Genomic DNA, 25,051 nt, shown 5'->3' on the forward strand with positions numbered 1-25,051 from the left:
TCTTCTCTTCAGCAGACCAGAAGGGAATTTCATCAGCAAAAGAGGAGGCCACGTGAGCAGTTTTTGCTGTAAGGCAGTCTGGATTTGATGGCCTTATGCTTAGGGCAGGTCTACCCAAAGCTGGGATCGACGCTCTGAGATCGATCCACCGTGGGCGATTTAGCGGGTCTAGTAAAGACCCATCAAATCGACTGCAGATCACTCTCCAGTTGACCCCTGTACTCTATCTCTGATGAGAAGAGTAAGGTAAGTGGACGAGAGATTTTCTCCTGTCGACTCCCCATGGTGAAGACCCCGTGGTAACTTGACCTAAGGTACGTCGACTCCAGCTACATTATTCAGGTAGCTGGAGTTGCATAGTGTAGGTCGACTTATCGCGGCAGTATAGACATAGCCTTAGCAACCAATCTACAGGCAGTCAGAATAGCTTTTCTGACTGGGAAAATCCTTCTCTGAAAACAAAATGGTGAGCGCCCACGGAGCTCATCAGGCTTCTGAGCTTTAAAAGCCAGCACTGCTGGCCCTCCTCTTCCTACTTTTAAATCCCTCCCCCTGCCCGGATGCCACAGTGCTGCTTGACTTCCTCTTCCACTGGGGTACTAGGCAGGAACTGGCTGACAATTGTCCAGTTTTCAGCTAAATGAAACATTTTGTGAAATGTCTGCTTCCTGCAGAAAATACTGACTTTTTATCAAAACACGATCAGCCAAAAAACTTCAGATGAGAAGAAAACAAAAAGATTTTGAAATACCATTGTGGTGCCTTTTGGGAGTTGGGTTCGGGTGCCTCATGCCCCCATTCTCCTCTCTGGTTTTGTTGTCCAGACAGACATAGTCTCCCATGATGCTCCACAGCCAAGGATTCTCATGATATACCGTGCGGTGGATCAGCTAGCGGGGAGACCATATTCAAAATCTTCTTGATGATTTTTTTGGGGGAAAAAAAGTATGAAAAATGAATGAATTTTTGACCATTTTCCCCACACGTTTTTTTGAAAGGTCCAATTTTTTTTTTTGGCGGGCGGGGGAGGAACAAAAACAAAACCTCTCAAACACCTCTTAGTTCAAAAAATTATCTGCTCTGAGGACTGTTTGAATGGATTTGCTTTAATGTTTATCCATCAAGAGTTGAACCAATACATAAAGAGTCTAAAAGAGAATACGGTAAACAGCCAGGAGTTCATAGAGCCTGTCTGTATTAAAGTGTAACTCATCGGCGTTCTGGTCTTGCTCACACTCCTGCCTTGTCATTGCAAACTTCTGGATCTGCTTCTGGCTGGATGGCTTTTTTGAGGTGGTGGCGGTGGCGGCAACCTCAAACTAATGCCTTTCTTGAGGAGTACCAAGAATTCTTATACCAAATATTAAGGAAATTGTACATAATCAGATATTAAAGCACTGTACTCTAAGAGTTCCATTTTTAATAGGATAAAGCTTTGTATATTCTGCAATTGAGGTGAATCTGCTGGCCCATTACTGAGTACCCTACCACTTCAGAAAGAGCTGGAGGGAAGGAATTGAGCCAAGGGTCATGCCCAAAGGGACTCAGATCAGCTAGGCAAACTGTGTTACCAGAGTGGCCATTATGTAATTATTTTAGCTCTCTGAAGAAAATATAGGACAATATGACTCATTATGTTGACAATGTTATGCTGTTCACCAGCTATGATGACCCTAAAATAAAGGTCGGCTTGGATACCAGGGAGTGCATTAGTGAGATCTTTGTAAAACTAATTTTAAAAAGCAAAGCAAAAATTTCTTTTCCAACTCAAAAAGTCAAACCAGTTACAGTAAAAACCCTTTATTTCCCAAGCTGCATTAGCTATTTTAAGTATTTTATTACTGAGCCTGTTGTTTAATATGACAGTGGGCACCAGGAGTTTACTCCTTCAAATAGGTGTATCAAGCATGAGCATAAAGACCAACTTTCCTTAGGGTAAGTCCTCACTGCAGTTAGCCTGGGTGATCAGCACCCAGGTCGCAGCACCCCAATTAGCTAGCCCAGGGTATGAGCAGCTATGCTTCAAAACCCTACCCAAGTTATTGCATTCTCGCTGGTGCTGTGTGCCCATGCGTGGCACTAGGTCTAGAACTGGTTAGGAATTTTTTGACAGAACCCTTTTTCATCAGAAAATGTAGAACCGTCAAAACCAAAACTTTTCACAGGAATGTATCAGTTTTGACAAAATTTTCATTGGGAAGGATTCTCAGGATGGAACTTTTGAGTGAGAGAGAGACAGACAGACAGACACGTGCACTACCACCTCCCACCCTCCCCACCCCAAATGGCCAGTAGTCCATTGGATAAGGTACTTACTTGGCATGTTGGAGACCCAAGTTCAAGTCCTTAGTATGAACCAGCAAAAGCCTCAGGTGAGTGTCCGAACCTCTGGGCTATTGGCTTTCCTGGGGTGAGTCTGGTTTTGCTTGTTTGTTTTTTGTTGGGTGAGTGGGTGGATGAGAAAATATTTGAAAGGTCCATTTCAAATGCAGAAAGGGAAAAATTGTTGAAATCTTGAAAATTTTCCTGGGACAGGAAAGCCATTTCCTGCATGACTCAGACTTCTAGGGGTGCATCCCCTGGTTCTTTGTGCTGCCATAAGATGAGCCATTTTATGCTTCTTCCCAGTGAATTATGGGTGAACTCGTCTGTCCTTCTGGACACACACAGTTAATTGTGAGAAGGCATTGGAGGACTATCACCACTCAAGTGATTTTCAACCTGGATTCGTGCTACGAAGTGAACGTACGGAAAGGTGGAACATAAGCTGGAACCCACATGCCCAGCCGTGCCCGCTAGCCTGGTCAGAGAGCGCTACTAACCCCAGTGTGTGGATGGGAGGAGGATTAGGACCAATACTGGTGTAAAAGCATGAATCAACTCTGCAGTGAAGACATACCCTTAGAGATAAAACTGCATTTCCCCTGCCTGACCCCTACATTCAACACGCTAACAACGTATTAGCTATGTGGAGTGTGCCATTGCCAGGGACAATATGCGGCCATCTTACAGTACCCTCTTTTTCAGTAAATTGGCTAAGATAAATACTTCCATATCCCTTACTGCATAACACTGGCTTTCCCACAGAAATCCCTCTTTAAACCATCCCTGACATGATGCTTAGGCAGTGAACAGGAAGTTTATTCCTCCTTATTATGTCAAGTAGGATTGTTTCGCTGTTACTTTGTCCTTCTTGTTGGTCATTTATATTTACCTGTTGTATTTTCTCATATGTTTAGACTGTAAGCTCTCTGGGACAAGCACTGTGTCTTTGTACCATTCATAGAACAATGGGGTCCTGATCTCTGATTGTGTCCAATAGGTGCTACCACCCTATAAATAATAATCCAAGTGATGGAATACCCCAGTTGCCTTTGACAGAAGAGGCACTGTTGACAACAGAAAAAGTGATGTAGAGAGTTTGGGTCCTACCATGGGCAGAACTTATTTTGTAGCTGGCTCCCAATAGAATATATAGACAGAAAATGAATAGGAAAATAGGGGGAGGAATTGGTCACAGTTTAGTGTGAAAAGTGCTCACACAGCAAAGCCTTTTGTGTTGGTTCGTGTGTCATTTTGGAAACCAAAGTTACTTCCTTGTTTCTCTTATTGTGGTCCCTATGTTACCTCAGCACAGCAAACCTTCTTAATGTTAGGTTAAGATTTTAGGTTTCAGATTTCATGAACTAGCTTTGATTTCTACCTGTAAAGTGCAGAAAAGGTGCTAGACACTAGAACTGTGGCTCACTCTCAGCCTAATTTTGCCCTTCTTTCTTTATATTGCTGCTACTGACTGAACGAGAGTGTGTATGTGTCGGATATACAGTGGACGTCAATCTCATGTCAAATATTGGACAATTAATAAAATACTGATAATGTAAGATGTTCTTATTGAGAGGTCCTGAATAATTTTACTTTATTGATACAGTTACTTGGAGGGCTTGTTCATTGAATTGCTGAGGCATGCTGTAAAATACACAACGTTTTTAAGCACACTTACCGCTTCACTTGGAAGAGCTGGAAAAAATTCTTTGTTTTTAATCCACTGGCTCCCTCTGCTGGTATGACAGAATTATAGTGTATGGTTGCTGGTTAGAAGTAGAGGCAAGAGAAGAAAATGGCTCTGCAAAGAATTGTATGAAACTTTTACTTGATCATGACACAAGTGAATCAGGGGCACTTCCTGGCTCCTCACCCCTTGCTTTAGCACTACACACACACAAACACACTCCTTCAGTCAATAAGAGTAATGAACATAAAGAAGAAAGGGGAAATTAGGCTGTGAATGAACCACAGTTCTAGTGCACAGCACCTCTTATTCAAACAGGAATTAAACACTGGTTTTGAAATATTGAAAATAATGTTTTATAAACATTAACTACAAATAAAACTTTAATGCAATCACCAGGATGTCTGTACCTACCGTAACTGAGTAGTCATATGATCTTATTACTCTTGCCCTTCACTCCCTGCTCCCCATTGTTTATTTTCACTGGTTGTGTCACATTTTAAATGCTTTATTTGTTTACTGCAGCGTTTCCCAAACTTGGGACGCCGCTTGTTTAGGGAAAGCCCCTGTCGGGCCGGGCCAGTTTGTTTACCTGCCGCATCTGCAGGTCCGGCCAATCGCGGATCCCACTGGCCGCGGTTCGCTGCTCCAGGCCAATGGGAGCTGCTGGAAGCGGCGGCCAGTATGTCCCTCGGCCCGCGCCACTTCCAGCAGCTCCCATTGGCCTGGAGTGGCAAACCGTGGCCAGTGGGAGCTGCGATTGGCCGGACCTGCGGACACGGCAGGTAAACAAACCGGCCCGGCCCGACAGGGGCTTTCCCTAAACAAGCAGCGTCCCAAGTTTGGGAAACACTGGTTTACTGTATTTGTTTGGATTACTATGCATCCACCTAAAAGGAGCACCTTTTAGTTAGAAAACTCTTCAGCAAAAGAGTGATGCCTTTGCGTTTGTACTGTAAATCACTCAGCAAACTTGGATGATTTTTTAAATATAATTAATCATAGAGTTAAAGCTTGCAGCACAGCTTGTAGGTAAGTATTATTGTATCCATTTCACAGATAGGAAAACTGAGGCACAGAGAGGTTATGTTACTTGCTGAAGGTCAGAAAGCAAAGCAGCAGCAGAGCCAGAGTTCTGAAACCTCAGCTCTAAGCTAACATGCACAGGCCCCTGCCAACGCTCCGGTTGATCTTACATAAATTTAATTTTCATAATAAACATCACAGATTGCTCAGGCCATTCCAACACTCAATACATAGATATATTATGGCAGACACAGTAAAAAAGATTTTAAAACCCGTCCATAGCAGTCATTAAAAACAATGAAGTCTCCTCAGCCAAGCCCATCCCCAAATGCCTCAGAGAAAAGATAGGCTTTGCAGCCTGCCTTGAAGCTTAACAAAAGTGGTTCTGCTGCACCAAGGGACGGGAGTGAATTCCAGAGCTGAGGACCCCTCATGGGGACCCATTGCCAACAGCTCTCTCTTTTTTACATTGAGGGGGCTCCTCCTTGAGTGCCTCTGCTGATCTCAGTTGTCCCAAAAGAGACAGGGAAAGAGGCAGTCTCTCAGGCAACCAGGTCCCACCCCATAAAGGTTAAAACAGGTAGGTGAAAACAACCCTTTCGATTCCACACAGAAACTCAGTAGCAGCCAGTGCAGTTCCTCAAGCACAGATGTGAAATGCCTTTCAGGGTGCAATTGCACTTAGTTAACCAGTAGCTGTGTGCTGAGTTCCAAGTGGTCTCAGTGTGTGACTCCAAATAGAGTGCATTACAGTAATCCAGTTTTGAGGTGATAAGGCATGGATATCTCTAGCAAGGTGCACGTTGGGAAGGAAAGGTCATGCTCTTCTCAGAAGGTACAGGTAGGAAGGAGTGTTCTTGGTCATAGGCATAAAGATCCAGTTCTACCTAAGAAACCTTCTATGCTGCATAGCATCTCTGCTATAAGAAACTACCAGCATCCTTTTTAAGTTACTCAGAGGGAATATTTTTGTTCCCCTCTAATTTGCATTATAGCATTTTTTGCTCACCTGGAGTTGCAAGAGCTTGTTGCCCGCTCTCACCATCGTCTTTACTTATTTACTCTTTTACCAGTGATTTTTTTATCGCTACCTCCTCCCTGAATAATCAGTAAAACAGAGGGATGCTAGAATTTACCCTCCTCAGATTTGCTTTTGCTTTGAGACATGACTGCTTGCACTCGTTTGTACTAAAGTTAAGAAGAACGCGCAGGAACAAAACTTCAACCTCCCTGGCCACACAATAGCAGATGTAAAGGTAGCCATCTTACAGCAAAAAAACTTCAGGACCAGACTCCAAAGAGAAACTGCTGAGCTCCAGTTCATTTGCAAATTTGACACCATCAGATCAGGATTAAACAAAGACTGTGAATGGCTATCCAACTACAGAAGCAGTTTCTCCTCCCTTGGTGTTCACACCTCAACTGCTAGCAGAGCACCTCACCCTCCCTGATTGAACTAACCTCGTTATCTCCATACTGATTTTTACGTGCCTCTGGAGATTTCCATTACTTGCATCTGAAGAAGTGAGGTTCTTACCCACGAAAGCTTATGCTCCCAATACTTCTGTTAGTCTCAAAGGTGCCACATGACCCCCTGTTGCTTTTTACAGGAACAAAACTGTTAGAGATAGATTTATGAATGAGTTTTGGATACTGACTTTTCATAAGTAGAATGTTCATTCATATGCATTTACCTGATTTCTAATATGAATTTAAATTCCAGTGATAATTTTAAATATGTTTAATAAATGTAGCCCCTAGAGCAGTGGTTCCCAAAGTGGGGTTTGCAGAACGTTTCAGGGGGTTCGCAAGAAAAAATTCATTAATGGTGGCCAGAGGACTCTGCTGGGACCCAGTTGCAGGGCAGACAGCCCAAGCCCCAGGGAGAGCGGGGCCGGGCAGCTTGATCCAGCAGCCCGAGCCCTCCCCTGTCAGCGGGGGAGCCGGCAGCCCGAGCCCCAGGGAGAGCGGGGCCGGGCAGTTTGAGCTGCCAGCCCGAGCCCCTCCCCTGTCAGCCAGGGAACCGGCAGCCCGAGCCTCGTAGAGAGCGGGCAGTTTGAGCCGGCAGCCCGAGCCCTCCCTGTCAGCGGTGGAGCCAGCAGCCCGAGCCTCAGGGAGAGCCAGGGCCGGGCAGTTTGAGCCCTGTCAACGGGGGAGCCAGCAGCCCCAAACCCCAGCACTCCATGCGGGGTGCAGGTGGCAGCTCAGATTCCTGTCCCACCATCCTCGGTGGAAGAAAAGCTGTTTGCGAGCCAAACCAGCCAGAAGCACGTTGTAGCCAGTGTAGGAGTGTTAAGGTGTCTCAGTAATTGTCCTTCTCTCTTGAGTGCTGATTTGTTTCAGTGAGTGAATCTTCTCAGTTTCTAGTTTGTTGGTTATTAGCGGTCTCTCTCTGTTATTTTTATTAGAACTTTTGTACACAAGTTCAATGGATAAGTGGCTGAAAAAGGAAAATGTAAAGACGCTGGAATCAGCTAGTGTTTCCTCAAGTCCACACTGTGGAAAATCTAAGTCTAATGATCATGATGATCCTGGAAAGTCACTTACAAAGAAAAGAAAATATGACGATGATTATATAAAATATGGCTTTCATGCATTGGTGATCAAGACCATCCAAAACCACTGTGTGTGATTTGTGGTGATGTTCTAGCAAACAGCAGCCTCAAACCTTCTCTACTTTGGCGCCATTTAGAAACTAGGCATCCTGCACAACTCGACAAGCCTGTTGATTTTTTCAGGCGAAAATTAGCTGAGAAGAAAATTGACATTACCAGTTTTATATCCAAAGCAAGTACTGATCATGAAAATGCACTTAAAGCATCATACCACGTGAGCTACCGAGTAGCAAAAGCATCAGAAGCCCATACCATAGCAGAGAGCTTGATTGGTCCATGTATAAAAGACATAGTTCATTGCATGCTCAGAGAAAAGGCTGCAAAAAGGATTGACATGGTACCTTTGTCCAATAATACATTGTCACGAAGAATAGGAGCAATGGTCTCAAGTTGCAGTGGGGGAGGTCCAGGTTGGATATCAGGAAAAACTACTTCACTAGGAGGGTGGTGAAACACTGGAATGCGTTACCTAGGGAGGTGGTGGAGTCTCCTTCCTTGGAGGTTTTTAAGGCCCGGCTTGACAAAGCCCTGGCTGGGAATTGGTCCTGCTTTGAGCAGGGGGTTGGACTAGATGACCTCTTGAGGTCCCTTCCAACCCTGATATTCTATGATTCTATGACATGTCAAATAATGGAGAGACCACAATTGTACGTAGAGTGAAAAATAGTCCATATTATGCTATACAGTTGGATGAATCAACTGATGTAGCTAATCTAGCTATTTTGCTACTGTTTGCACATTATGTGAATGAAGGTATGGTTGAAGAAGACTTGTTGTTTTGCCAACCATTGGAAGAACGTACAACTGGAGAAGATATCTTCAATCTGACTAATGCATATTTTCAAGAAAAGGAAATAGATTGGTCTCATTGCCTAGGCATTTGCACTGATGGGGCCACATCAATGACGGGGAAGTATACTGGATTTGTAGCTTGAACAAAAAAGGTTGCATCAAAAGTCTCTTGGACTCATTGCAGCATCCATAGACAAGCCCTTGCAACAAAATACATGCCAGAGGGACTGAAGGAAGTGCTGGACAATGCAGTGAAAATGGTGAATTTCATAAAATCATGGCCAACAAATTCCAGAATATTTCACGTACTTTGTGAAGAAATGGGTAGTATACATGACTGTGTGTTGACCCATACTGAAGTTAGATGGCTCTCAAAGGGTAAAATCTTTGTGCGCTTGTTTGAGGTTAGAACGGAAATCCTAGGTTTTTTTCAACAGCCACCCTTTCCACCTTGCCAGCTGTATGGAAAATAATGTCTTGGTCCCGAGTCTAGCTTATTTAGCAGATATTTGCTCAAGAATTAATGACCTAAATTTATCTCTTCAAGGCCTCAATATAACAGTTTTCAATGTGCAAGAGCAAGTTGAATCCCTGATAAAGAAGTTGCAGTTCTGGGGAAGTTGTTTGGAAAACAATCAAGCTGAGTGTTTCAGTAATCTTCATGACTTCCTGGCAGAACATAAACTTCAGTTGGCTCAGTGCACTAAAACCAATATAATTGCACACCTAAAAGGACTTTGTACAACTTTCAGGGAATACTTTCCAGCTATGTCAGGCGATAATGATTGAATTCGCAACCCTTTTGATGATACCACTTTCTCAACACAGATATTAAACACCAAGGAAAAAGAGAAATTGATTGAGATCTCCTGTGATTACGAACTGAAAAGGAGTTTCAGAAATCTATGATTGATCAACTTTTGGCTGAGTTTAAGAAACGAGTACCCCTTTCTGGCAGAAAAAGCTGCTGCAGTTTTGTTACCATTTTCAACAACATACTTATGCGAGAAAGCATTTTCCTCGTATGCACATCTGAAAACCAAATACAGAAACAGACTTGATGCCGAACCAGACCTGAGACTTTATCTTTCTCCAGTGGTTCCAGACTTCCAAGAACTATGCAGAGCAAGGCAAGCGAATCCATCACACTGAGGAAATTTAAACTTAAATCCCTGGAAATTCATTTTTAGGAGGGAGTTCACGAGATGTCACAATTTAGTGAAAGGGGTTCGCGGGCTGTTAAAGTTTGGGAACCACTGCCCTAGAGATAATATAAATTGGTATTTTTTAATGATCAGTTCGTTATAAATCAGATTTTAAAGCCACTGGTCATGATATTAATGTTACTGTAGAAAGTAGTTACTGTGAACAACAAATAGGAATCCCAATTATTTAAGATTGTACACATTAAAATTTAAGCTACCTTCCTAACCATATATTTCAATTTTTAACTACTCTACAATACAATGTCATCCATCCCAAGGCATTAGGCACCCTGGGCACTCTTTTAAAAACACTCCACTAAAGAAACAGACCCACCACTACACCAAAATCAAATATCCTTTTAAAACAGATGAGTTAACATTTCATTTAAGCCTGCCCACATTGTCCCCCTGCCTCCACACACACACACCCCACTACCCAGCCCTACCTGTTACCCATCTCCTTACAGATCACGGAGAAAAGCTGGGCCTGGGATTCTTCACCAGGCCCCAGCCATTGTGCCCAATGCAACCTTCGTGCGTGGAGGTCTTTGTTTAGCTAGATGTAAGATAACGGTATTGCCCCTTTAAGGACTTCTTACAAAGGGTGGCGAGGAGAGGGAAAGTTTACAGGGGTAGACAAGAAGGGCAGGAAGCAGTTGGGGCCAAGTCAGAAGGTCATTACACTGCCCTTCCTGCTAACTGGAAGGGGGGGGGATTTATACCCCATGCAGCTGTAGAGAGACCCTGATTTATCAGGATTGGACTGGCAGCACCAACCCAGGAACTTGGCAAAGGGACCGAGTTCCCTCTTGACCCACTGTAAGCATTATGCAAGTTGCCCTTTGCCTTGGGGGTTGAAAGGGAATTTGTCCCTCACCCTCAGATTGGCCAAGGCAGAATGTTTTTTTTTCCACCTTCCCCACAGCTGATCTGGGACCCATTGGGGTGATGTAGGGGGTTGGGTTATAATGTTGCAACTTGGTACATAAAACTTGTTATTGATGTCCAGTGCACGTACTCAATATGGAAAGGATACAGTTATCAGATAAAATGGATTGGAAAAGGATTTGAAGGAAAGTATCCCTTAAGGAAGCAGAGTAAGGGTGTTTGGAGCTCCTATGTCGTGTACAGCGGGAAGCTGTCCTTTTCTTAATCCCTTTTAGCCCCCTTTCAGGGAACTGAGGAAGAGGGTTTGGTGCTCCTGCATCTGGATCAGCAGAATACCAAATCCTCTCCTTCCTGCACTGTACAATTTGTTCCTGGGTACTTCCAGGTATTATAAGTGAAGAAAGTTGTGGCCTAATTAAACCACATTCATTCCCCTTCCTCCCTTCCCGTCTTTCTTCAGCCAGCTGGACAATTGTGCTTTGACTTAATTAAGTTAACACAGTGGTCCCTTCTGACCTTAAAGATGTAGAGTGAAATCCCCACTGAAATCAATGACATAAATCCTATTGACTTAAATGGGGTTAGATTTTACCCTGTGAATTGATGACTATTTTTAGTATAATTTTTGAGTGACACTGTTAAAATTTCACAAAAACTAAATGAAAAGTTCTAGAGTTTTTGATGATTGAATTAGCAAAGTTGAGTGAAAAATTGCACATTGTTTTTGACTTTGTGAAAAATGTTACTTCAGATTTTTCTCCTGCTGAATCCCCAGGGTTGCAGCGGTGCTGCATTGGCAGTGAGATGCTCTCACTAAGAGGGTGAAATAGTTTACGTTGTGTCATAGATGCTGTGGAGTTTACTACATGTCAACGGGGGCAGGGGGGAGTAGTCTTAATTCATTGCTGCCTTGCACCTTTTGTATTCATTTACACCAGTGCAAAGTAGATGTAAATTGCTACCATTCTGAGTTGATAGCATTTCAAACCCACTTTGCACTAGTGTAAATGACTACACAAGGCAATGGTGAAACAGGTTGTGTGTGTGCAAAAGACTCACATTTCAGGATATATGTAGTGCTGAAACTGTGGATGTGGTGCTCTCTGGGATGTACCCCAAACTTAACTGTTTCATTTTCTACAGACAAATGTGTGTGAAACATACGTGCTGTAGCAGTGGTGAGGGCTGCTGCACAATCCCCTGGGTAAAGCATGCAAGTGAGAATAAACCACATGTGAGTCACATCACTTAATACGCTGGTGGAAGACGCTCAGATATTATGATAAGGGCAGTGTAAGAACCAGCACCAAAGAGAATAGAAGCAGAAGCTGTTCTGTGGTTTGCTGTCTCCACAGTCTTTCAGTTTTTATGAGCTCTAAATTCATGTAAAATTAAGGCCAATCTTTTTAAGTTCTTGTTCCTACTGCATTCTTAGGAGTCTGGTTCACCATCTGTGTACATCAGTGGTTCTCAAACTTTTATACTGGTGACCTCTTTCACATAGCAAGCCTCTGAGTGCGACCCCCTTATAAATTAAAAACATTTTTTAATATATTCAACACCATTATAAATGCTGGAGGCAAAGCGGGGTTTGGGGTTAAGGCTGACAGCTCACGACCTCCTATGTAATAACCTTGCAACCACCTGAGGGGTCCCGACCCCCAGTTTGAGAACCCCTGGTGTACATCTGCTATGCTACGTAGCAGTTAGCAAGCTCTTGGAGTTGAAAATAGTTTAACTTGTATATGCCCATTCAGTTTGTTTAGGATTACAAAGATCTAAATTTCCATTGAGCTCAGAGGCCTAGTCTGGGCCATTTCTGCTTTCTGTGATGTACAAATAGGTTGACATTTGTCAGTGAAATGTCAGTTTTAATATATGTATTGTCTGATAGAGTCCAGTGGTTCTCAAACTTCATTGCATCGTGACCCTCTTCTGACAACAAAAATTACTACCCGACCACAAGAGGGGGGACCAAAGACCGAGCCCACCTGAGCCCCGCCGCTCGAGCCCCACTGCCCCGGGTGGAGTGGGGGAGGGGCGTGGGCAAAGCTGAAGCCCAAGGGCTTCTGCTCTGGGCAGGGGGCATGTAACCTTGGGCTTGGGCTTCAGCCCTGGGCGGTTGGGCTTGGGCTTCCGGCTTGCTGGGGCCCAGGGCCAACACCAGCCTTGAGAACCCCATTAAAATGTGGTCACAACCCACAGTTTGAGAACTCCTGTGATAGTCCAATTTACTGACAAGGGGTAAAGGACTGGGAGTCAGGGCTCCTGTGTCTGATTTCTGATTTTGCCACTGACTTGTTATGTGACCGTGGGTAAGTCAATTAACTTTTTTCTTCCTTAATTAAGCTTAATTACAGTTAGTATTGTAAAGTGCTTTGAGGTCTGTAGAAGAATGGCTCTATATAAGAGCCAAGTATTACCAGTGCTAAAATTAAAGAGGTCTTTTTTTCTTTTGCTAACAGGTACTTGGAACACCAAATGAAGATACATGGCCTGGAGTCCATTCTTTACCCCATTTCAAGCCAGGTAGGTTTAAACAACAAGTAATCAAGATTTCACTCTTTCCAGGAAAACATATTAAAAATCTTACGTGCTAGCTGACAGAAGGGTTTTGAGACAATGCTCCTACGTTTTGGCACATTTACTTACTTACTAATGGACTTCTGCAACATTGTTTCAAAATAATCCAAATAGTTTTGCAGTATAGTGGCTGCATTGTAAGCATACTGCAGTGCATTCATTTTAGCATTTTAGCATTTCACATGTCACTATGTTAGTTGGCTTTTGACTTTTAGCCATAACTTCCCTTTGTAGCACATTAATATGACATTTTGCACACCTACAACATGTTGCACAACAGTCTTACATTTCCTGTGAGTGGAAGGGTGATGAAGGTCAGTATTATTGGTCAACAGGTGCAATATTTATTAATTATAATGTACTGAAAGGGGGAACCAAAGTGATAGGATAAGGTATCCTGGAAGCTGAAGACGGAAACTCATCGTATTCCTCTGCCACTGTTTAGTTTACTGTATTATCTAACACTTTCTGTAGTCTAGTTTTAAATGGCCAAACTGATGGTGCTTCTGCTACTACTGTTGGAAATCTTTCCATAGTCGAATAGATTTAACCATTAGGAAGTTTCCCTTGATACTAAGCAAACACCAGTAGGTAACCCTTATAAGCCAGGATGCAACCAAAATAATGATGTTTTATCTGTTCCACAAGCAGACTTCTATTTTAAAGTTAACCTATAAATTGCACCATTTAGGCTGGAAGTAGGTACCAAAGTTTACTGCTCTGTAAGGGAATCCAGATTCTACTCAGGTGAGGTCATAATTAAGTTAACAAGTTTGCAGGATTGGGGCTGACATCATCCAAAAGACCTGGAAAGAAAGGTCTTTTGGATGATGTCAGCTTATCATAGAATACTATACTTCAATAATAGCACACAACTATTTAATAAATCTGGAAGGGTTTTATCCTAACACTTTCTAGATTAAAAAAAGATTTTCTCTAAAATCCAAAAACAATTGTGTGTCAATTTAAATCTTATTAAAGAAAACACTATTTTCAGAAAAGTTCCAAAGACATTTGTTGTTTAATATTGGAAGTGGATAAACAGGACATGTTTTTGGCTTTGGTGGTGCTGTATTTTTGTCACCAAAAAAAAAAAAAAGGAGTTGAATAAAATGTTTTGAACAGTAGATGGCAGTCAAGAAACTTTCTCTTTAGAGAATGGCTTAGAAATGCATCAAGCAGTGAGGGTTTGTTCTATCAGTTTTTGCAAAGGGACATTGGGAAATAAATTGACAGCTGGCATTTAGTGAAATGTAACAGAGGCATGTTATTTTTAAAATGACCATTGTGTTGGATTTGTTTTTGTTTCCTCTCTTATAGAGCATGCATTTTGCCAGCTCTGAACACATATCAATCATAAAAATGCAGTAATGAGGGAAAAAAGATAAATGCAACGTGGTCAATGGTCACTCAACACTTTCCCCATTTCCTTAAGGGTGCATAGAGTGCTCTTTGTTCTTTCAGCCTTTTTCCACCCCTGTGAAGTATGCAGATTTTCAAGCCAAAATCATTATTATCCTGGCTGATAACTGTTTTCATCTGTATGGGGCCTGTTGCTGCAAGGTGCTGAGCACCCTTAATTCCCATCCACTTACATGGGGGTTGAGAGACTTCTGCCCCTCCCTATGGGGAAAAGATCCTTTTTGCTGCAAGTGTATGCTTAGCTCTTTAGTGCGCATGGTATTCTTGGCAAAATGAGGAACATGTGAAATAAGCCCTTCTAATATGTTACAAAGATGCATAGGTTTTGGTTTATACAACAGTAGGGATGAAATTTGCCTCACCTGCATAAAGCCTGGGCTTTATGCTGGTGAAATGCAGAATGACTGGAGAAGCAAAATCCAACACCTACAGCATAGGGGTTGGGCATGAAGCAAGCCTTGCATCATATCAAGTACTGCATCCTACAGGTTGGGCTGGAATAACACCACTTTTTTGGTCTGCTAGGGACATTGGCTCTGGTTAGGAATGTATAACATGGCCCTTTCACTATCCAAAAAGCTGCCCCTCATGCTGACCTCTGTGTGGCCATCAGGGAAACCTCCCTGGAGAGCACAGGAGTTGCATAGTCTCTTTTGCAGCTGCTCAACCAGCCCCTTACCCTTCCTGTAGTGCTTAGATGGACCCTCTGCTCTTGGATGAATTACACCCTATAAGAGATTTTGCGAGTGAACTTGACTGAAAGAATTTTCTGAGTAACCTTGTACTAGCAGAAGCAGGGTTAATGCTTTATTTTAACACTTCTCAGATTTATAATTTTGAAATGGCTTAGTCTCTTTGTTTCCTTAGTCCCAGAGTACAATATAGTGAACCTGAAATGGTCTTGCCAAATTTGAATTGATTCCATCTGTGTCCAAGACTTATGAGTTTATTGTATTTAAAAATAGAAAGCATGGAATATATTTTCTTTTTCCAACAGTTTGTTCAGCACTCCTTAGTCAGGCAAAATTTCTGTGTGTGTTGAGCAGAGCCCTAAGAAAGTAACATCCCCATCTAAACATAAATATATGAACTGTAATTTAAGCCTAGCAGTTGCAAACAGTAAGGACAACAAATTATTTGAAAGGAAAGAAGTGCAAGAAGAGCATTAATGATTAGAACATTAGCATCTGCTCAAGGCAGACTTTGATGTTATAAGCTTAGCTGCTTAAAAGCATAAAACAATGGAATTTGAGCAGAAGGTATCAGTAATAAATAGTGACTGTAGTAAAAAAAAAAATTCTGGCAACTTAATTAAATATCTGTGGAGCTGGAAAAAAAACAAGCAGAGTTTAAACAGAATTTCATTTTATTTGTTGTCTGCATTCAGGTATAAGTAACTAATTTTTTTCACTGTGGTTCAGTAAAACACGGTCACTGCCTCAGGGAGCTAATCACAATTTACTAGGGAGAGACAAGTAACATCTGAAAAACACTGCTTTCTATGTTCTGGGTTGCTGCTTCTCCATTACAGTGTCCATAGGCCTAATTGCCATGTATTGAAGTTAGCAAAAGCAATGATGTCCGGGATATTCTGTTGAGATTGGTCAGTAGAGAGAGAATGATATCCTAAAATGTGAATAAACTTCTCTCAGGCTGAATGATGGAGTCCACTTCATATGCCAAACAGAGAGAGCTCTAAATTAGCCAGCTGTTTTGTTTCTGGGTCTCTCTGTCTGTAAATGGGAAAGTAAAAATTGTGTATCATTTATTTCACCCCTGAAGAAGGCCACTCAAATATAGATGGTTTTCCTGCCTTTTTTTATCAGCCTGCAATGAAAGGATATGCACTAGCCCTTTGTTCCTTTGAGATAGCATCGTATCATCCAAATCATGAAAGCAGTTTGAAAGTTGTCTGCTGTGTTATCCCCTATTGTTCCTCAGCCGTACCCTCCACCAAAACCATCCTGTTTGTGTATGCAAATACTTTTGTCCCGTCTAGTAAATCACCTACTGGGTTGATTGTCAACACTGTTTTTCGTCTAAATACTTAATTTTAAAAATACAAAATAGACCAAATGGGAGACAGCTGCCTTCCTAACTCAATTCCAAAATTTTGTAATCCTGATTCTCTTATAGTATCTCCCTGTGCTCAAATGTCATCTCTTCCAGCCTGGTAATGTAAGCCAATATGGACATGTGTGAGCACTGTTGTAAAGAAATGATCCATGCTCAAATGAGCAAGATGTTCAGGGAAATGAAAGTAAAAACAATTATTATTATTATTATTATTATTATTGGAGTAGACTAGAGGTCTTGAGTATTTGGGGGCTCCATGGGTGCTGAGCACCGTACAAACGTATAGTAAATGATGACAGTGACCTAATGAAATCTGGGTTGGTGCATACGTATTTACTATGGAGCAGGTTATGGCTTTGCCACTAGGCCTGAGTAAGGGGCAATGTGTAGGTGTGTTGCCCGGGAACAGACCCATTACTTCCTCCTCCGTGTCAGCTCAGTGGTGCTGGCTCGTGTGTTTGGGAGGATGGAGGCATGGGTCTGCCTCTGCCTGTGCAACTGAATGGGAGAGGGAGTAGCAGTCCCAAGGAAGCTGCTTTCCCACTCACGTTATGACCTGTGATATAGGTAACTCATGTGGGGCAGGAGGCACATCTGACGTCCCCTTACTTCCCTGCATGGGCACATCCTAGTAATCTAGTTCAGTATCTGTTTTTAACAGATATTCATTTTAATAATCTTTAAGCGTAGTTTATTCCCAGCGCACCCATACACCCCGTACAAAAGAGAGCAGCTGCTTTAAAAACATCCGTGCTACATTAAGGTGAAATGTGAACTTATTCCCTTCATTGTTTTAAGTTAAAGCTAATGTTACTAAGTAAACGGGTACATCCCTCACTTCCTGCACGTTCCTTTATTTCCACTCATCATCTTTTCTTTATAAAAAGGTCTGCTAATATTTCATGGCATGACCCCATCTAGGAAAACATTTTGAGCATTGCTGAGGCAATGGCTTTCCACCAGCGTAGAATGAAGAGGGATTGTCTTTTGATACAAATTGGTGTATTCTATTATTATGAGAATGTGCTAATACAGGGGTAGGCAACCTATGGCACAGGTGCAGAAGGTGGCACGCGAGCTGATTTTCAGTGGCACTCACACTGCCGGGGCCCTGGCCACTGGTCCGGGGGCTCTGCATTTTATTTAATTTTAAATGAAGCTTCTTAAACATTTAAAAAACCTTATTTACTTTACATACAACGATAGTTTAGTTATATATTATAGACTTATAGAAAGAGACCTTCTAACAATATTAAAATGTATTACTGGCACGCAAAACCTTAAATTAGAGTGAATGAATGAAGACTAGGCACATCACTTCTGAAAGGTTGCCGACCCCTGTGCTAATAGCTGGACAAATGCTTTTCTATTGGCCCTACTAAGACAACTTCTCTCCTGGCACAGATTGTCTCTGATGTAGAAGAAAAACTAGCAAGCTTCATGCAACTTGTTTTGGGGCCACCTACTGACAATTGGGGTTTAATGCACAGAAGTTCTGGGTATTTTGATCTATACCTGACCCCAAAGAAGTAGGTCAGCGATTATCTGAGGAAGGAAAGATTCCATCCTAAAAGAACATAAGAATGGCCATACTAGGTCAGACCAATGGTTCATCTATCCCAGTGTCCTGTCTTTTGACAGTGGCCAGTGCCAGATGCTTCAGAGGGAATGAACAGAACTGGGCAATTAGTGAGTGATCCATCCCCTGTCATACAGTCCCAGCTTCTGACATCAGAAGTTTAGGGACATTTTGGGCATGGGGTTATGTCCCTGACCATCTTGGCTAATCCCCAGTGGCGGACCTATCCTCCATGAACTTGTCTAATTCTTTTTTGAACCTAGTGAAATTTTTGTCCTTCGTAACATCCCCTGGCAAAGAGTTCCACAGGGAGGACTGTGTGTTGTATGAAGAAGTACTTCTCTGTCAGTTTTAAACTTGCTGCGTATTAATTTCATTGGGTGACCCCTGATTCTAGTGTTATGTGAAGGGGTAAATAACACTTCCTTATTCACTTCCTCCACACCATTCATGATTTTACAGACCTCTATCATATCTCCCCCGTAGTCATCTTTTTTCTTAGATGAACAATCTCAGTATTTTTAATCTGTCTTCATATGGAAGCTTCTGTATATCCCTAATCATTTTTGTTGCCTTTCTCTGTACTTTCTCCAGTTTTAAGATCTCTCTTTTGAGATGGAGTAACCATGCAGTATTCAAGGTGTGGGAGTATTATGAATGTATATAGTGCCATTATGATATTTTCTGTCTTATTATCTATCGCTTTCCTAATGGTTCCTAACATTCTGTTAGCTTTTTTGACTGCTGTTGCACATTTAGCAGATATTTTCAGAGAACTATCCACAATGACTCCAAAATCTCCTCCTTGAGTAGTAACAGGTAATTTAGACACCATCATTTGGTGTGTATAATTGCGATTATTATTTTCCAATTTGCATTGCTTTGCATTTATCAATGTTAAATTTAATATTCTATTTTGTTGCCCATATGTCCTGCTGATGATTTTTCATGAGCCAAATGCAGAAACAGTCAGAGATATGTATGAGACACAAGGAATTGGGTATATAAAATTCTTTATGGGACTCTGCTTTAATCACTTACTATTGTAAATCTCATCTGAAATTGAGCCGCTATCCAGAGTCTTAGCATTTCCTGCTCTATCAGAGCTTATCCCATCCTCACAGATGCAGTGAAAGAAATCTTCCATCTGATGCCAGATCAGAGAAGACTACCAGCTTCTCAGGCAATATCAGTAATTGGGCCTATGTCTCTGGTTCCAGAGACTGGGTTAGACTGTCTGAACTCTAATCCTTCCTTTCACTCCAGCTTCTCTTCTCTCCTGGATTCACAGACCTAACTAGTGAGTCGAAGAACTTTGCTTGGAGACTCGCCTAGCTAGTTTTATTATTTTTTCTTATCAGCCTTTTGAAATGGCCCCAGTCCTGCTGTCTGGGTTAATGCCTCAAAATGCCGTTGCTGGGCAATTACCAGATCAACAGTGCTGCCAACCCCAAAAGTTCAAAAATCATGAGTCAACCCCCCCCCCCCCCAAATCATGAGGTTTTTAAAGATACCTAACTCTGATGTAGATCGGAGTTAGGTNCCCCCCCCCAAATCATGAGGTTTTTAAAGATTATATTGTGTTTTTTGTCTGTTTTTATTTTTTTTTTTCCCCTTCCCTCTCCTCTCTGGCACCCCATTAAACGCGCCCCCCCCCCCCCGGTGTGTGTGTGTGTGTGTTCTCCCATTATATAGCGAAAGGTGGTTTGGCCACTGCTGGAGCTGTCAACACACACACACTTTTCTGCACCCCCCCAATTAATCCTGTCCCCACATCAATTCTTCCCTGCCATCTGCCTGTGCTCTAGCTCCCACACCAGTTCTGCTCCACCCACCCTGTCTCACCTCTGCTCCTCCTGCAGCTCTAGGGGATCTTCACCCCCTTCTGCCCCTTCCCTTGACATTGCAGAGAGGGAGATGGGAGGGAGGAGAAGATACCCTGCTGCTCCCAGAAGCGGACTGGGGAGGAGGGAGAATGGTGTCCACTCCTTAGAAGCCTCTCAAGGCAATCTGCCTCCCTAGGGAAAACTTTAGTGTGCCCCCATCCCATTGCTTAGAACAGAGGTTCTCAACTGGGGAAGCATGCCTCCCTTAGGGGTGGGATGGGGAACCAAGCCTCATGGTTCAGTAGTTATAGCAGAGGTGTGTGTGGGGGGGGGGCACAGTGGTTTCGTGTGGCAGCCCTTGCCACCCGCTGCTGCTGCCTAGTTTGCCTATAGCGGGAGCAGCCCCTGCTGCTCCTGACAGGAGTAGGAGAGAGAACTCTGTCTCCTGCAACAGCACTGATTGTCTGCCCTTCCCCAGGAGGCAGGAGAGTGGGGAAGGCAGCCAATCAGAGGGAGTATTCTCCCAGCCATGGCTGAAATTCATGAGAGGACTGGAGATTCTAATGTCATTGTGATACTGGCTCCAGTCCCAGCTGAAATCCTAGCACTCACAGAAAAAAGTAAGAGTTTGCAACGCTGAATCATGCTGTTGCTGTTCAGCCAACTACACTTTCCGCTGGCATTGCTGAGAGGCCGGTTGCCACTGGTGCAGATGGGCCCACAGCATCTGTAATATAATCGCTTACAACTAATTCTACAGTTCCTGGTCTGGAGCATGATATAGAAGGATCGGCCATGGAGAAGAATCTGTGCCTCCTGATGGGGGAAGCAAGCATGTGAACATTACTGAAGGACAGCACCATCTTATTTACGCTCACTAGAGGGGACTAGAAAATTGTGTTCTGTTGCACCATCCTTAACATTGCTTGATAAGACAATGAGGTTGCATTTCTGTATCTTGAATATGACCAAACAATTTTCAGTGACAAGCAGGAGCTTGACTTTACATTAATTTCTTTGTAGGTTACTGGGCTTATGTCCTACAAAATGATATAGCCATCACTAAAGAATCCTGAGGTATTTTAAGATGCAACTGATGGTTTAGAAAACTGGATTAGATGTTGAGACTTCTGATTTATAGACATATTGTATATTTTTAGAAGAAGGGATTGTCAAGGCTAAAGCCCCACTCTAGCACTTCGAGTGCAGAAGGTGGGGGCCCACAAAGATTCTAAAAATTAATACTGGCCACTCCAGGCTTGTATTAAACTCCCAAGGTTACAGCTTTTCTCTGACCTTGGATGGGTAGATGCCGCCACCACCACTGAAGTGCAAAACCCCTTTGATAACTCAGGAAGGTGCACTTGGGAATTCCTTCCTGTGGGATACCCTCAACCCTTTCACCCACCCCCATCCCCTCCAGGGAAGAGCTGAGAAAGAAAAACAGAGGAAAGGAAATCAGCTGTTGCCACCAGCTAATTGAACAATATTTGCACAAACCTCTTAAGACACAAAAATCCAATTCTGTTCTTAAAGAAGGTAAATTTTATTAATTAAAAAAAAAAGAAGAAAATACGTCTGGGAATTTAGGCTTTTGCTAGATTTAAAAAAAAATCTACAAGGATTAAGCATCATGAATAGCTCTCTTGAGGTCCATCTTAAAGGTTACAAGCAAAACAAAAGCATCTGGGGTTAGCACAGAGGAATCCACACGCCATAAAGAAATAAAAGGGATAAACCTAATCGCGTCTTCCTGGACGTTTCCTGTTCTACTTACTTATCTGGGGTTTTAGATGAGTAGTTTCTAGGTATGATACTGATGATTTTTCATACCTGGCCCAAGCTTCTCACAGTATAACTGCTCCCTGTCTGCCTCTCCCGAAGACCAACAGACAGACAGACAAAAGGGGAGTCTTGTTTCAATTTTAAAAAGTTCTAGCCTTCCCATTGGCTCTTTTGGCCAGGTGCCCACTCACTTCCTTTTACCTATGCATAGCAGTGAGACTTTTTAACCCGTTACCAGTAGAACAATTAGAGAACAGCTACTAAGAGGGATTTTATAGCTGCTGGCTGGGTGTCCATAAAAGGAAGCTCCCGCCTCCTCCCCCTCACTCCCACATTTATCACAGGGATGTTAGAATTGCAAGGTAATGATTTTTTCATAGTATTTTAAACTCCTGTACTAGCATTTCTATCCATGTTGCTATGGCCTAGTTACAAAAAATCTTATACAAGAGAAGAATTAATGTTTCTCTTGTATGCATAGCCATCATCACTAGAGGTTAGTATGAACGGAGGCACCCTACCCACCCACGAATGGACCTTCTTCATAGAGAGAGAGAAGCAGCAGCCACATCCAGTAATTAAAAAAGACATCTCTTAAATGTTGCTTAGACTGTTAGTCTCACAAAGTTACCGTAACACACAAGCAAATGTATGTAATGATTTTTGAAGGGTTAGTTGATGAATTGAGCTACAGTATAAATGCTTTTATACATTTCTTCGGCCTCATAGAATGTCCGCAATTTAGAGAGCGCATCACTGGGTATTTACAGGTAGCAAGTAGATATTCATAATCCACTCTGACTTCAGAACTCAGGAGATCTAAGAATGAGGGTTCACATGATTAGGGAATGCTCACATGCAGCGGAGCATTAGAGTTCTAACTGCTCTACAGTCCATTCAGTTACTCGGATTGCCGTGAAATTTGGTGTGACTCGTGGGGGCTCAGGGTTTGGTCCGTGATCATTTGACCAAGGGGTTCCTGAGATACAACCCTTCCCACCACATCCCAAAAAACCCTGCTTTTCTTAAAGTTGTTGACATATTTTGACAATGTTTTTTTGCCCAGACCTGGGGATCAAACTATGGTTCTGATCCTGGCACAAGGGTCTTACTTGTGTAAGGGTTACCCCGGAGAATGCATGGCACCCACTAGCCCCTTGGGAGAACAAAATTCAGAATGTTATTAGCAAAAGAAGTTGTTATTCTCCAATTAGGCTCACACCTAAGGGCTAGTCTACACCTTTAACATGTCTTGTGTGGTTGCGGTGCAGCGCTGGGAGAGAGCTCTTCCAGTGCTCTAAAAAAGCCATTTCAATGAGGGGCGTAGCTCCCAGCGCTGGGGCACTGTTTACACTGGCACTTTACAGCACTGCAACTTGCTGCGCTCAGGGGGGTGTTTTTTCACCCCTCTGAGTGAGAAAGTTGCAGCACTGTTAATTGCCAGTGTAGACAAGCCCTAAAACTCTAACACAAACCACATTACACTGAGCATGTGCAGAGAGCGACATTTCTAGTGGAAAGCTTCCACTGCAGCTGCAGGGGATGAGTAATATGCTTTTGAACCTGAACCAGCCCAGCCAGTGTAAGTTCAAGTCCAACCCAAGGCAAAAATCTGGAAAAGCTTTGAAGGCGTGTTGCTAAAATCTTTCTGTAAAGTGCCTTTTAATGGGGGGTGGAACGTAATCAAAGTATTTGTGAAAAAAAAATAGACATGTGAATGGTTGCTGGGATGGAAGGGCATTAGGGGGCATGGTAATGGGGGAGAGGGAATTATGGGGATGGGTGGGAGAGGAGGTGGAGGACTCAGATTAGGTAGGGGGAGGAACACTGGGAAGGGCACATGAGGGTAAGTGGCAGGGATACTGGAGGAGAATAAGAGGCGTCTGTCAGACCCACATTCTCCCCTCCTGTGTGTGGGCCAGGATTGGAGGGAGCGGGGGGCCGAATCCCTCTCCTTACTATCGTGTGTGTATGCGTGCCAGGATCTGGGGCCTTCTGTCCTTCTGGGGGTGGGTCTGAGCCCCTCTCTCTGCCTCCCATGCGATCTGGGATCTGGGAATGCCTGCTGTTCTGGGAGTGCTGGAGTCCCTCTCCCTACCCTCTCATGTGAGCCAAGATATGGGGAACCCCTGCCACTCTGGGTGGAGAGCTGAGAACAGGCATACTGGAAGCATGCACCAAGGGCACCTTGATGCATATCAGGCTCGCCAGCATAGGGTGTGTGTGTGGGGGGGGGGGGGGGAATGGGCACACCCACTGACATGAATAGTGCAGTTCACAAGTCTCAGAGCTTTTGTTTCACACTCATGCAACCCATAAGAGGATAACACACATGTACCCACACACTGCCCTGGACTGAACAGGAGCTCCCTACACTCGTACACTTAGCCTGCTCCACAGAAAGAACACCACAGCTACTACATTTACAACTCCTTCAACCCCCTATTACAGCCCCTTCACCCTTAGGATACCACCAGACACTATACTTTCACTTGCTGTTCATTAAACTCAGCTATATTCATCTCCCACCTGCTGACAGGACCCCGGCAAGAAGACCCCGTGCCTTGCTATTGACACAATCTGCACAGCAGTGATGAAATGAGGTATACTTGATCTCCCAGGATACACATGCACGTCTTTCCTTGGATCACACACATAGTGGTCAGGGAGAGGGGCTCACACACACCCAGAGAGCCACAGCCTCCCAGATCACCGCATATCAAAATCATAGCTCTTCCAAGCTGCTCCAGTTTATTCCTCCACCGCTCAATGCAGCTAACACAGTGAACACAGCTGAAGTGAATGCAGATAATTCCCAATGGCTCTTGCCAGCTTCAGGGAGGCTGAGGTAAGGTATACATCTCCCCGCACCACTAACTTCTTCGAGTGATGGTCCCTATCTGGATTCCAAACGTGGGTGTGCATGCGTGCCATGCACCGGGGCCGGAACTGTTTGTAGTAGTGTCTGTTGACCCGCAGAAGAAACTGAAGATGCAGTTGGTTTGCCCTGCCCTTTATCACCTGGGACAGAAGCACAAGGCAAACCAGGGTGCATGCGCGAACCAATGGACAGTACTTTCAAATTCTGACTCCACGATGAAAATGCATAATCCGCAGTGGAATACCGATAGGGAACACACATCTCAAAGAACCTCCAGTGATAGGTAAGCAACCTCCACTTTGGAGGGGACTGAAGGGCGCAGGTATAGTACCCAAAATTATTTTAACCTCCGTTTGAAAAAATT

The 25,051-nt window shown here is 43.3% G+C and overlaps 1 protein-coding gene across 3 annotated transcripts in view; it reads left to right on the forward strand.

Annotated features, from left to right (window-relative positions):
- CDK14 (cyclin dependent kinase 14) overlaps nt 1-25,051 on the forward strand; it is a 472,950-nt gene that overhangs the window by 316,648 nt on the left and 131,251 nt on the right. For all 3 annotated transcript variants that reach the window (XM_034760407.1, XM_034760408.1, XM_034760409.1), the window contains one exon: nt 13,001-13,064. In XM_034760407.1, the coding sequence (XP_034616298.1) occupies nt 13,001-13,064 (64 nt within the window). The remainder of the gene's footprint in view (nt 1-13,000; nt 13,065-25,051) is intronic.

The sequence above is a fragment of the Trachemys scripta genome, chromosome 2 (assembly GCF_013100865.1).
Source record: "Trachemys scripta elegans isolate TJP31775 chromosome 2, CAS_Tse_1.0, whole genome shotgun sequence".
In the NCBI taxonomy this organism is placed as follows: Eukaryota; Metazoa; Chordata; order Testudines; family Emydidae; genus Trachemys; species Trachemys scripta.